This window comes from Leuciscus leuciscus, assembly GCF_965113295.1.
Source record: "Leuciscus leuciscus genome assembly, chromosome: 8".
Lineage (NCBI taxonomy): Eukaryota > Metazoa > Chordata > Actinopteri > Cypriniformes > Leuciscidae > Leuciscus > Leuciscus leuciscus.
Genome location: NC_138732.1, coordinates 1,767,474 through 1,781,588, shown reverse-complemented (window position 1 = coordinate 1,781,588; position 14,115 = coordinate 1,767,474). Strand labels below are relative to the sequence as shown.

The 14,115-nt window shown below is 40.6% G+C and overlaps 3 protein-coding genes across 5 annotated transcripts; 2 read left to right on the top strand and 1 right to left on the bottom strand.

Moving 5' to 3' along the window:
- Window positions 1-9: 9 nt before the first annotated feature.
- Window positions 10-4,018, bottom strand: LOC309505320 (uncharacterized protein; the record flags this gene model as incomplete). Its single annotated transcript, XM_082178695.1, has 3 exons — window positions 10-2,118; window positions 2,224-2,611; window positions 4,009-4,018. 3 exons carry the CDS (start codon window positions 4,016-4,018, stop codon window positions 1,266-1,268), a joined length of 1,251 nt encoding a protein of 416 aa, XP_082034821.1. The 3' UTR covers window positions 10-1,265.
- Window positions 4,019-4,589: 571 nt separating this feature from the next.
- tmem107 (transmembrane protein 107) lies at window positions 4,590-7,667 on the top strand. Of its 3 annotated transcripts, none has more exons than XM_082177209.1 (6): window positions 4,590-4,738; window positions 4,960-5,070; window positions 5,419-5,486; window positions 5,969-6,069; window positions 6,315-6,411; window positions 7,291-7,667. In XM_082177209.1, the coding sequence occupies exons 2-6, from the start codon at window positions 4,984-4,986 to the stop codon at window positions 7,343-7,345; spliced, it is 408 nt and encodes a 135-aa protein (XP_082033335.1). In that variant the 5' UTR covers window positions 4,590-4,738; window positions 4,960-4,983; the 3' UTR covers window positions 7,346-7,667. The 3 variants fall into 3 exon arrangements, with proteins under 3 accessions (XP_082033335.1, XP_082033337.1, XP_082033336.1); XM_082177211.1 differs by having other exon boundaries at window positions 4,679-4,738; window positions 4,976-5,070; XM_082177210.1 differs by having other exon boundaries at window positions 4,726-4,744.
- A 524-nt stretch (window positions 7,668-8,191) lies between these two features.
- On the top strand, window positions 8,192-13,994 carry aurkb (aurora kinase B). The gene is made up of 9 exons (XM_082177117.1): window positions 8,192-8,295; window positions 8,643-8,681; window positions 8,833-8,872; window positions 9,093-9,126; window positions 9,271-9,459; window positions 10,157-10,295; window positions 10,590-10,738; window positions 11,053-11,227; window positions 13,486-13,994. Exons 1-9 carry the CDS (start codon window positions 8,290-8,292, stop codon window positions 13,666-13,668), a joined length of 954 nt encoding a protein of 317 aa, XP_082033243.1. The 5' UTR covers window positions 8,192-8,289; the 3' UTR covers window positions 13,669-13,994.
- The last annotated feature ends 121 nt before the right edge of the window (window positions 13,995-14,115 follow it).

Genomic DNA, 14,115 nt, shown 5'->3' with positions numbered 1-14,115 from the left:
TAAATGGCTGAAAAAGCAAGAAATTTTGAAAAGATTCAGCTGGGAGAATATAACTAATTAAGTTAATTGATATCAGGTCTATCATCTACAGTGCATAACATCATCAAAAGAAACTGGAGAAATCCCTGTGCGTAATAGGGATGGGCAAATGAAGCACTGAGGTTTCCTCTGGATATTTCAGGATAAGCTTGAAGAGTGTCGAGAACAGCGCCATCTTGAGGCAGGTCACGGTTACAGCAGCCATGTTAATGAGCAGCTGTTTTATACATTCAGCACGAATAAAAGCCTGACAACGCTAAATGTTCAGTTTTCTGATCATATAATTCACATATTAAAGTGTGGCAATAAATTAAATGTAGGCTAACAATTATATTAATACTAATTATAAAAATACCAACAGAGTTGCTTGATGCAAGTAAATGTTGGTCTAATTATTTTATGGTTTCTGCTGCTTATGTCTCAGAATATATGAGCATGTAACATAGGCTATAGGCTTATATATATATATATATATATATATATAAGATGACCATTAGATGACCAGGTGTTGGACAAAGCGGAAAACTGGGGTCTCTTCAGCAAGGAATCGGGCAGACTAGTCTTTGTGAAGGACGCATGAATCAAGTACAAGGTTGTCCTGGAAGAACACTTGCTTCCTTCTGCTCTGACAATGTTCCCCAACTCTGAGGATTGGGTTTTCCAGCAATGCCACACACACAGCCAGGTGAAGGTGTGGATGGAGGACCACCAGATCAAGACCCTGTCATGGCCAGCCCAATCTCCAGACCTGAACCCCATTGGAAACCTCTGGATGGATGGTCACAAGCCATCAAACAAAGCCGAGCTGCTTGAGTTTCTGCACCAGGAGTGGCGTAAAGTCACCCAACATCACTGTGAAAAACTAGTGGAGAGCATGGTTATTCCGAAAATCCGGGTTATTCCCAGAGAATGTGTAATAATGCGAGAACTTCCACTCTCAGTAAACTTCCGGCTCCTGAACTGGTTGCAGTTCCACTCTGGCTCCACACGAGGGCGCTCACAGGACGAGTGCAGAATGAATGGAGGTCTATGGCGCTATACCCCTCAAAATCCACTTTTCTCAGGATATAATTGTTTGTCTAGTAATTTGAATGTTGTATTCGAAAGGAGATTCAAAGAAATTACACCTTGCTGGGTGTTAGATTTTTTAGAGTCACTTATTTGCTTTAGAAAGTCTTTTAAAGTGTCAATGACGTCATACACATCGTACGACCAGAGACACTGCTTTACGGCAATCCTTCAGTCACTTTGGTGCTTTCAGCTCTGCACTTTCTTTTCTCTCGAGGCATCGACAACACGGCTGACACAGGTAAACACACAACACAGCTGACACAGGTAAACACACAACACAGCTGACACAGGTAAACACACAACACAGCTGACAAAGGTAAACACACAACACAGCTGACACAGGTAAACACACAACACAGCTGACAAAGGTAAACACACAACACAGCTGACAAAGGTAAACACACAACACAGCTGACACAGGTAAACACACAACACAGCTGACACAGGTAAACACACAACACAGCCGACACAGGCAAACACACAACACAGCTGACACAGGCAAACACACAACACAGCTGACACAGGCAAACACACAACACAGCTGACACAGGTAAACAAACACCACGGCTGACACAGGTAAACACAGAACACAGCCGACACAGGCAAACACACAACACAGCCGACACAGGTAAACACAGAACACAGCTGACACAGGTAAACACACAACACAGCTGACACAGGTAAGCACACAACACAGCTGACACAGGGAAACAGACAACACAGCGACACAGGGAAACACACAACACAGCTGACACAGGTAAACACACAACACAGCTGACACAGGTAAGCACACAACACAGCTGACACAGGGAAACACACAACACAGCCGACACAGGGAAACAGACAACACAGCCGACACAGGGAAACACACAACACAGCTGACACAGGCAAACACACAACACAGCTGTCACAGGTAAACACAAAACACAGCCGACACAGGTAAACACACAACACAGCTGACACAGGTAAACACACAACACAGCCGACACAGGCAAACACACAACACAGCTGACACAGGCAAACACACAACACAGCTGACACAGGCAAACACACAACACAGCTGACACAGGTAAACAAACACCACGGCTGACACAGGTAAACACAGAACACAGCCGACACAGGCAAACACACAACACAGCCGACACAGGTAAACACAGAACACAGCTGACACAGGTAAACACACAACACAGCTGACACAGGTAAGCACACAACACAGCTGACACAGGGAAACAGACAACACAGCGACACAGGGAAACACACAACACAGCTGACACAGGTAAACACACAACACAGCTGACACAGGTAAGCACACAACACAGCTGACACAGGGAAACACACAACACAGCCGACACAGGGAAACAGACAACACAGCCGACACAGGGAAACACACAACACAGCTGACACAGGCAAACACACAACACAGCTGTCACAGGTAAACACAAAACACAGCCGACACAGGTAAACACACAACACAGCTGGCACAGGTAAACACACAACACGGCTGACACAGGTAAACACACAACACAGATGACACAGGTAAGCACACAACACAGCTGACACAGGGAAACACACAACACGGCTGACACAGGTAAGCACACAACACAGCCGACACAGGCAAACACACAACACAGCCGACACAGGTAAACACACAACACGGCTGACACAGGTAAACACAGAACACGGCTGACACAGGTAAGCACACAACACAGCTGACACAGGGAAACACACAACACGGCTGACACAGGTAAGCACACAACACAGCTGACACAGGCAAACACACAACACAGATGACACAGGTAAACACACAACACGGCTGACACAGGTAAACACACAACACAGCTGACACAGGCAAACACACAACACAGCTGACACAGGCAAACACACAACACAGCTGACACAGGCAAACACACAACACAGATGACACAGGTAAACACACAACACGGCTGACACAGGTAAACACACAACACAGCTGACACAGGTAAACACACAACACAGCTGACACAGGCAAACACACAACACAGCTGACACAGGTAAACACACAACACAGCTGACACAGGGAAACACACAACACAGCTGACACAGGCAAACACACAATACAGCCGACACAGGCAAACACACAACACAGCTGACACAGGCAAACACACAACACAGCTGACACAGGTAAACACACAACACGGCTGACACAGGTAAACACAGAACACAGCTGACACAGGTAAACACACAACACAGCTGACACAGGTAAACACACAACACGGCTGACACAGGTAAACACAGAACACAGCTGACACAGGTAAATACACAACACAGCTGACACAGGGAAACACACAACACAGCTGACACAGGTAAGCACACAACACAGCTGACACAGGCAAGCACACAACACAGCTGACACAGGTAAACAAACAACACGGCTGACACAGGTAAACACAAAACACAGCTGACACAGGCAAACACACAACACAGATGACACAGGTAAACACACAACACGGCTGACACAGGTAAACACAGAACACAGCTGACACAGGTAAACACACAACACAGCTGACACAGGTAAGCACACAACACAGCTGACACAGGGAAACACACAACACAGCCGACACAGGTAAACACACAACACAGCTGACACAGGCAAACACACAACACAGCTGACACAGGCAAACACACAACACAGCTGACACAGGCAAACACACAACACAGCTGACACAGGCAAACACATGAAAATGAAAATGAACCTATTTTCTTTCCATTATTTGAGGTCTGACAACACTGAATCCTTTTTGTTATTTTGACCAGTTGTTGTTTACGGCAAATAAATGCTCTAAATGAGAATATTTTTATTTGGAATTCGGGAGAAATGTTGTCAGTAGTTTATAGAATAAAACAAAAATGTTAATTTACCCAAACACATACCTATAAATAGTAAAACCATGAGAAACTGATAATTTTGCAGTGGTCTCTTAATTTCTTTCCAGAGCTGTATGTTTTTATAAATATGACAACAATCAAATAACCCATATAGAGATCGCGCTGTCAAAGAGTTTGGGTATATTCACACATAATTTATACACATAAAACATGATATCACAGTTTTAAAATCAAACATTTTAAAAGAGATCAATACATCACGGTTGTTTAAACGAGCATTGAGCTGTGTCGTCGGTAACACACAAGCTATTGTAGCTCCGCCCCCTGTGCCGGGAGCAGCAGCTCATTTGCATTTAAAGGGACAGACACAATACGACGCGTTTTTGATCACACCTTAAAAATTTACCATTTTAACAGGCTATGTATAAATATTTGTGGGGTATTTTGAGCAAAAACTTCACATACACACTCTGGGGACATCAAAGACTTATTGTACATCTTGTAAAAAGGGGAATTACACCACCCCTTTAAAGTGTTTGATTCTCTTTGGATTCCAAAATTATGATCCGAAATAATTTATGGTTTTCTAATGCCTATTAATTTTTAGGGCATAAAAATAAGGAAGAAGAAAATCTGTAAACACAATAGGGTTCCAGTACCGTGTGTGTGTGTGTGTTGCTGCGCGCCTCCGCGCCGGCAGGTGGCGATATGAGTTCAGACTGTTGCTGTAGTAACGCTGACGCGAGCGTCTCTGGCTGAACATGTGAGTGTAAATAAATCTCTTTTCATTAAAGTTCAATCTTCAATATATGATCAATAATAAAGATGTCTTTTAAATAACTGCAACACACATTTAAAAGGTTTGTAACATATTTAGATCAAGACCGCGACTAGTGGAGATCTGCTCTGTATATTGTGTGTGTGTGTGTGTGTGAGAGAGAGAGAGTTATTATGGATGTGTTGTTGTTGTTGTTTATACTGTAGGTGTGTGTGTGTGAAGGCATCGGGATGTCTGTGGTGAAGAGTCTCGTTCCTGCGCGCTTCCTCACACTCTCCGCACACCTGGTCATCATCATCACCATCTTCTGGTCTCGCGTGAGGACACACACACACACACACACACACACACACACACACACACACACACACACACACACACACACACACACCACACACACACACACACACACACACACACACACACACACACACACACACACACACACACACACACACACACACACACACACACTGTCTGAGTTCTGTCATTTGACTCTCTAAGCAGAAGCTGTGTGTGTGTGTGTGTGTGTGTGTGTGTATGTGTGTGTGTGTGTGTTACAGGAGAATAACACACACACACACACACACTGTCTGAGTTCTGTCATTTGACTCTCTAAGCAGAAGCTGTGTGTGTGTGTGTGTGTGTGTGTGTGTGTGTTACAGGAGAATAACGTCCAGTCATGTCTGCCTCTGGATTTCACTGAGGAACAGTTCAGAACAGAAGATACACGGTAAAACTCTGCAGTTCAGAATCACATCTCTATTTGTCAACTCATATGAATAAAAGTAAAGAAAATATCATAAACAAGCATAACATACAAGAAATAAAAGAACATTTAAAATAAATAGGAATAGAAAAAAAATATATAGAAAATGTGTTATTTATATATAAAATAATTATATTTATACATAATATAAATTATATTTATACATAATATACATTTTATATATATATGCAAATATTTCTTAAGTATATACGTGCATATGTGTGTGTTTATACATACAAAATACTTCATACACACATACATATTATGTAAACACAAATTTCTATTTTGGATGCGATTAATCGTTGCCCAGCACTAATATATATATAATGGCGAACAGCTGGTGATCAGTTGATCTGTTGATGCTTTTGCATTGTTAGTTTTTCCTGTAGTAATGTGTGTGTGTGTGTGTGTGTGTGTGTGTGTGTGTGTGTGTGTGTGTGTGTCAGGCTGGTGGTGGCTCTGTCGGTGACTCTGGCTCTGTTCCTCATTGAACTGGCTGGATTTCTGTCGGGAAGCTCCATGTTCAACAGTAATCAGGCGCTTCTGTGTATCCTTACATCCGTCATACAGTCCAACACCTGAGTAATGAACCACTGTACTGGACCATTCACTTCTGCTCTGAACGTCTCATCTGATTGGCTGAGGTGTTTCTCTGAATGTCTCTGATTGGCTGAGGTGTTTCTCTGATTGTCTCTGATTGGCTGAGGTGTTACTCTGAATGTCTCTGATTGGCTGAGGTGTTTCTCTGAATGTCTCTGATTGGCTGAGGTGTTCTCCTGAACGTCGGCTCAGCTCTGATCTCTCACTCCAGCGCCTGCGTCAGTTTGTCCTTCTTTGTGTTCCAGCAATGGCCCTGCTGGACCTACTGGATCATATTCAGCCTCTGCAGGTCCGTCTTCTCCTTACACAGTTTTATTGCTTAAGTATTAAAGTGCCCTATTATGCTTGTTCAGATATTCCCTCTCATGCAGTGTGTATTAAAGCTGTTTGTGAATGTAAAAGATGCAGATAAATGGAGTTTTTGTCTCCCAAAAGAAAGAATCGATTCTGAACTGAAACGAGTCGTCAGTAATTCAGTCTCACTTCCTATGCAGGTGTGTAACTAATTAGCATAATGTCAGCCTGTGGTCTTGATTGGCTGAGTAGCGTCTCTTAGCTCCGCCCTCAAACACTGTAGTGTATCTGAGACTGGAAGAGTTTGGTTGGTGTTGTTCATGTGGAGAAGACGCTGTTTTCTGAGATTGATACGGTGAAACCCACGCCATCGTTACTGTTCGTATCACTGAGATCAAGAGCTGAGGTTCAGATATGATAATGAGCGTTTGCTTTCTGACCAATCAGAGCAGAGCAGCTCTCAGAGAGGCGGGGCTTAGAGAGACTGAAGTGTTTCAGACACTGAGAGGAAAGAGCTGATGCTGCAGTGGAGATTATGAGGACGTTAAAGTGTTCTTGATCTGGATGAGTGTGAAGCTGTTGTAGGAGAAACTAAACAACATTAGGAGCCTTTAATATAGTATAATAGGGCACTTTAAAACCATTTTATAAGTATTATAAGCTTTCCTGTAGACCAACAAGTGTCCAACAAATGCATGATTGTAAAATATAAATGCATTATTTCTACACATGCTTTGGTATATAAAAATGGTTAATGTATTGAAAATGGAAATTTTCCATCTGAATGGAGCTGCATTAGTCATATGTGCATTCGTCATTTGTTGTGTGTGTGTGTGTGTGTGTGTGTGTGTGTGTGTGTGTGTGTGTGTGACAGTGTGTTTCCGGCGCTCTTCGAGTTCTTTCTGCTCATTTCACTGAAGTCAGCGTGAGATTCTTCAGCACATGAACACCCTGCAGAAGAAAACACTGGATTAAGAGATAGAGACGGTCTCGTGTTCTCCTCAGTGTTTTACTCACGTTAACTCTTCAGCTGGAGATATGGAGAGATCTGTAGATGTTTCACCTTTCTGTGTGTTTTAGAAAGGAATTAAATGTACATTTTCACAGTGAATTTGTGTGCATTGTTGTCTATTAGAGTTTTGAGGACTTAATATGCATTTTATACAAAGAAGATGTACACATACATATTTATTGAAGCCTATTTCTGTAACATGAAAAAAAAGGTGTGCTATTAAATGTATTAAAAATGTACTTGAGTATGTTTTTATTTCAATACACATATACTATAATGCATGTTTAATGCATTTAACAACGTCTTTTTTCACCTGGGTTGTTTCACAAAAAGTAAAAATTGTGATTTAAAATGTCAAAATGATATTTAAAGTTGAAAAATAGATAAAAGTAATAATTATGAAGTGACGACTATTAATGTCTAAACTATGTCTTAGTATCTTATACTTTCGACTTTTTATGTCATAATTACTAATATATTAAAGCATTGATGTCTGTGTCGGAAATGGGATTTCGCTACATATTCAATAATGGTAATATATACATTTATGTTGAGTACAGGTATAAATGTACAGGAAATAGATATATATTTTAATTCCACACACAGTTTTAAATCATATGATCTGAAAGTGTATAATATGTACAGTCTGTGGTACTGTGCCGCTGTTTGTGTAAAAGCTCTGAGGCGGGGCCAAAGTGATTGGCAGGTCGCGGCCCAATGAATGTTCTCTTTAACAGGCCAATCAGCGAGAAGTTTACGGCGGTTGGGCCAATAGCAGAACAGCTGGGTTTCATTTTAAATCCAGGCGGTTAAACGGAAGAGCTGAGCCGCAGATACAAGAACAACAGAGGAATCTTCATCATGCAGGTATAATAAGCGCATATTAATCATTTATTTTCAGTATTAATGCATTTATATATATATGTAAATGTGTATGTAGGAGATGTTAGTGTAGTGGAGGGGTTGATCTGTATCAAATCAAGGTTTTAAGCGTCATTGTCCGAGTGAAACTACGAGTAACGTTAGTAAATGAACTCAGACGATATAAGTAATAATTGTATTTATTTTGGTTAAGTAACCCACATGTGAGCTATCTCATTGTTAATGATATAAGTGCTTTATTTTTTCAAGGTTGTCTTATTTTTATTGATGGACGTGCTTTATTTGTTCAGTGTGTGTTGAGTGTAAGATATCTTTGTGTTTCTTTTAATCAGAATAAAGAGAACAGGGAACCCAGAGCTCTGCAAACACAGGTGACACAAACAATAACATGATATTTATATTAATTTAGCGAGTTATAGTGCAGTTTACAGAGATCACGTGCTCTTCTCCAGCCCTACGTCACTGCTGTGTGTCTGATGCTCATGTTGTGTGTGTGTGTGTGTGTGTGTGTGTGTGTTTCAGACTGCTGGTGAGATGAATCCAGACACACACACTGTTTCAGGTAAAACCTTGACAATGTGCCATGAACAAACCCTCTTTATATGTGGATGATGGCAATATGGCTGTTCAGGTGGTTTGACCTTCTTTTGAAGACACTTCACTGTGTGGCGGGTGACACTAGATTATAAATGATCTTAATTCTCACAGACATAATAAAACACCATTTTTGTTGCGTGTGATTGTTTAAACCATGATCGCTGATAGATATAGTCTTCTTTCAGGTCCTGGGAGAGTTCCAGTCAAGTCAAGCTCAAAGTGAGTTCACTGTAAAACTGTGTGAATATGAAGTTACACTTGATCAGTATCTTGATGTAAGAGCGTTTAGATGTTTGTACTGGAGAACGAGACCGAAACACTGAGGAAGAACATCAGTGTGTTTAATAATAACTGCTCTTCCAGGAAGTTCTCCATAAAAGACTTTGACATCGGGCGTCCGCTGGGAAAGGGCAAGTTCGGGAACGTGTATCTGGCCAGAGAGCGTAAGCTGAAGGCCGTCGTGGCGCTGAAGGTCCTGTTCAAGTCTCAGATGGAGAAGGAGGGAGTCGAGCATCAGCTGAGGAGAGAGATCGAGATCCAGTCGCACCTCAGGTGTGTGTGTGTGTGTGTGTGTGTGAGCTGCTGATGCTATTCCTTCATGTTGATTTAGTTTGTCTTTTGACTAAAATGCTATTTAGTTTGTCATATTTTAGTCATCTGAATTGTTTCAGTTGAAGAAATATAAAGTTTTTATTCAACTAAATCTACAGTAGATTCAGTCGACTAAAATCTAAAGGTTTTAGTTAAATTGTAATGCATTCATTTAGAATTTTTCTCTAAAATTTCCAAACCCGTTATAAACTCTCAGAGAAAACATCTATTAACCTTGAACATGTAACACAGACACAGATATAACTGCTGTGATGTTAAAAATATCTTAATTAAATAACACCACTTCTCCTATAGTAGATCACGGTCTTCTTTTCACTGACTGTATTTATTTGTATAAATGAAATAATTAATCCTTATTAAAGCAGTGAATGCTCTTCTCTTTTTCTTTTGTTGTTTGATTAATATTATAGGCACAGACGGTATTAGGTTTGTTACGCACTGTCACTTTAAGACTGAATGCACTGATGCACATCTGATATTCTCACACTGTTTACGTGTCCCTACCGAACATTATCTAGTTTTTATTAGTTGACAAAAATGTCAATAGATTTTTGTCATTCAAAGTTATCGCCTCGTTTTCGTCTGTGAAAATGTTTTGGTAATTTCGTAACGAAATTAACGCTGTGTGTGTGTACAGGCATCCAAACATCCTGCAGTTCTACAACTACTTCTACGACGACTCGCGTGTGTATCTGATCCTGGAGTACGCGCCGCGCGGAGAGATGTACAAGGAGCTTCAGCGCTGCGGACGCTTCGATGATCAGCGCACCGCCACCGTGAGTGATCTCACACACACACACACACACACACCCCACTGTCATGGTCTGTCAGGGTTTGTTCAAGACACTCAATGTACTTGGATTTTACTTTTTGAAATGTAAGTCCTGGGAAAACCCTTGAAAACTTCTGTATTTACGAAGAGGTACTTGAAAAGTGCTTGACTTATTTAAATAAAATAAAAAAACCAAAAATAGTAGTTGAAAGTCTCGGAAGTTCTTTGAGGTATCTGTACGAGCCCGGTCTGTTGTGCGTACGCACGCTGATCTGTGTGTGTGTGTGTGTGTGTCCAGTACATGGAGGAGCTGGCGGACGCTCTGAACTACTGTCACGAGAAGAAGGTGATCCACCGAGACATCAAGCCTGAGAACCTCCTGCTGGGCTTCAGGGGAGAACTCAAGATCGCAGACTTCGGCTGGTCCGTCCATGCGCCGTCGCTACGGTAACATACATAATAATACGCTTCTACAAACTCAAGGTCACTTTACAATATGATGCAAAGAAACGGTACAGATAAACTGAATGGGTAACATAATTAAACTGAAAAGATAAACATGACAAGATTCAGATCATAAAAACAATAAGCAAAAGGATATGTTTTAAGGTGGGTTTTAAAAACGTGTAATGATGGAAGGTCGTGAATGTCTTGGGGAATATTATCCCAGAGAGTTACCGTTACAAGACCACGCAGTGCTTTGAATTTGTGCTGCTTCATACACCTCATTACACACCCGAACGCGTGTGTGTGTGTTTCAGACGCCGCACCATGTGTGGCACGCTGGACTACCTCCCGCCGGAGATGATCGAGGGACACACACACGATGAGAAGGTGGACCTGTGGTGTATCGGCGTGCTGTGCTACGAGTGTCTGGTGGGAAACCCCCCGTTCGAGACGGCCAGCCACACCGAGACCTACAAGCGCATCACCAAGGTCTGTCCACAAACACGTTCCTGACACGGCCTCTTACTTCTAGAGATGCACACATATGAAAATTGAGCCGATACTTTTGTTTAGTTTTTTGCCAGTCACATCAGCTTTAGAGAGCTTGTGCAGATCCCGAGTAATGGGAATATGTGTATTAGGGATGCACCGATATTCACATTTTGGCAGATACTAATAATTCTTTATGTTTGAAAGCCGATAACCGATATATTGGCCGATAAATCTAAATTCAACTTTTGAGAGCCTGACGACAAAAATAAAAAAGTATAACATTCTCATTATAATTTTTATGAAGCCTATTTGACAAAATACATTTATCGGCTTTAATATATCTGCCAAATTTTATTATCTACTAAAAATGCATTTCTTTTTTTACGAACGAGCCCTTGCCGTCAGTCAGCAGAAACACTTCAAGATCTGAGCGCCGGTTCTCAAAATTCTTATGGTTTTTTATTTTTTTATTTCTTAGACAATTTTTTAAAAATTGCTTTCAAGTGCAAATTCTTAATTTCATAACAATTTGGTTTTTCTTAAAGAGAAATTTGTCATTTCATTATAAAATTTGACTCGTTTCTGCTAAAAGTCGCATTGGCTTCAGAGAACTCCTGCACATCCTGAGTAATGTGTGTTCATATGCTTATTTAAAGGGATAGTTCACTTTGAAATTAAATTTTGATATGTTTTAGCTTACCTCAAGGCATCCAAGATGTAGGTGTCTTTTTTTCCGCAGTAGTTTCAATTTTGATATTTTTAGGTCAAACCGTTCTTGTCTGTCAGTCATATAATGCAGGTCGATGGTCACTGTCTCAAAGAGCATGCACAGAGTCCAAATTAAAACAATTCCCTGTCGTCCAAATTAAACAATTCCCCATCGTAAGTACACATTGATGGCCTAAGACACGAAACGAGTGGTTTGTGTGAGAAAACGAACAGTATTTATATCGTTTTTAGCTCTTATAACACAGCCATGTCCAAATGATCTGAGGGCTCGGGCGGGTATAGATATATACACTAGATGTCGCCTTGGCTACGGTTTCGTTCCAATGAACTGCAGTATCGAAGGCGACATCTAGTGTATATATCTATACCCGCCCGCGCCCTCAGATCATTTGAACGCGGCTGTGTTATAAGAGCTAAAAACGATATAAATACTGTAACGATATAAATACCTTGTTAGTGGTTTTAACTAGCGATTTTACTTTTACTTGCTCTCTGCCCCATATACTAGTGTTATGCGCTAATCTTTTTTTAGAGATAAAACACTTTATATTCGATTATCATGAAAACACATCCCAGGGAACGAGCGACTCTGTAACCATGTGTTAATTACCCCTAGGTTCATTTTTCACTGGAGTTGTCCTTTAAGAACATTCTTTTCAGGAATTTCTCAAGGGTTTTTGAAAATGCAAAATGTTAACTTCATACTTAAGAATTTGTAAACGCACTTGAGGAAATTAAAATTTATCATAAACTACCATTTTATCATCTAACTTTAAGTTTTTAAGTGTTTTTGGAGCAAAAATGTTTTTCTCAAGAAATTTTCATAATTATAAAATTTTAAATGAAGTCCCATTTGACTTTTTGTAAAAAAAAAATTAGTAACCACCAAAAAATTAACTTTACAGAACTTATGCACATCCTTATTATATGGTAATATATGCATACTATTTTAATTGACCCAATACGTTCATTAAATGTCTCACCTTTGGGTATTAAAGTTATTGACAGATTTTTAGGCAGACTTTCTTTTCAGGAATTCAAATTAAGTTTTATCTTGTTCTCTTTAAGTTAAGAATACAAACTATTCTTAACTAAAGTTAGAAAGTAAGAAAATTAGAAGTTTGTTAAATTCTAAGAAATTGTGTGCGAGTGGAAATTCAAGTTTTAAAATATTTTTCAAGTAAGTTGTTAGAATTCTACAATTCTCCAGTTGTATTTGTAGTTGTTACTGGAATTAAATTTCTGCACGTCACGATCATGGTCGGTTATTGTTCATTGGTGTCCCTGCAAAGAACTCGTGCACGCCCCTAGTGTTGGGAATATGTAATATGCGTAATATTTTAAACGACCCAATAGATTCTTTAAAAATGACTATTTGGAGGTTATGATTTCTGAACTTTTTTTTTTTTTTTTTTTTTTTTTGAGAATGCAAAGTATATTTGACTGCTGTTTTATTATTTTGTAGCTTTTGTTCTGGATGTTTGTTGAATACCCTGTTCACGTTGAGGTCTGTGTGTGCGTCTCAGGTGGATCTGCAGTTTCCTAAAGTGGTTTCTGACGGCGCTCGTGACCTGATCTCGAAGCTGCTCCGCCACAGTCCCTCCATGCGTCTGCCGCTCAGGAGCGTGATCGAGCACCCGTGGGTCAAAGCAAACTCACGCAGAGTCCTGCCGCCCGTCTACAACCCACAGGCCGTCGCACACCACTGATGACATCAGCGCAAGGACCTGAGTGAGACACTCAGATCCGCTGGTTCACTTCACTGGTGCTGTGCTGTCACACTTAATGTCAAAAACACCTGTTTTTGGTGGTGGTGGTGGTGGTGGGGGGGGGTCTTTGACCAAAGATCTCTGACTGTTAATGAGTCTGAGATGTTTGATGTAAACGAACTGTAGAGTTTGTTCTCTTCGCTTTTACACTCTTGTACAGCTGTAGTTCTCTGTTCATATCCATGTGGTTTTACTGTCTTATATGAATGTTTCTTCTGTTTTGTGCTGAACCTGTCAAATTATATTAAAGCAAGCGCTTTCTAGTGTGTTTGGTGTTGTTTTGTTTTGATTTGCACTGATTGTTAAACTCCTGTACTGATGCACTCAGATTCTCACCAGTTTTGCCCGTTGGTGAAAATAGCTGTTAACTAACCGTTACATGTCACT

Bases quoted from the DNA above. Each gene is read 5' to 3' on its own strand.
- tmem107 (XM_082177209.1), top strand. From the start codon at position 4,984: ATGTCTGTGGTGAAGAGTCTCGTTCCTGCGCGCTTCCTCACACTCTCC. The intron at 5,071-5,418 runs GTGAGGACACAC...TGTGTGTTACAG, and splicing joins TCACCATCTTCTGGTCTCGC to GAGAATAACGTCCAGTCATG. The intron at 6,412-7,290 runs GTCCGTCTTCTC...TGTGTGTGACAG, and splicing joins ATCATATTCAGCCTCTGCAG to TGTGTTTCCGGCGCTCTTCG.
- aurkb (XM_082177117.1), top strand. The intron at 8,873-9,092 runs GTAAAACCTTGA...GTCTTCTTTCAG, and splicing joins AGACACACACACTGTTTCAG to GTCCTGGGAGAGTTCCAGTC. The intron at 10,296-10,589 runs GTGAGTGATCTC...GTGTGTGTCCAG, and splicing joins ATGATCAGCGCACCGCCACC to TACATGGAGGAGCTGGCGGA.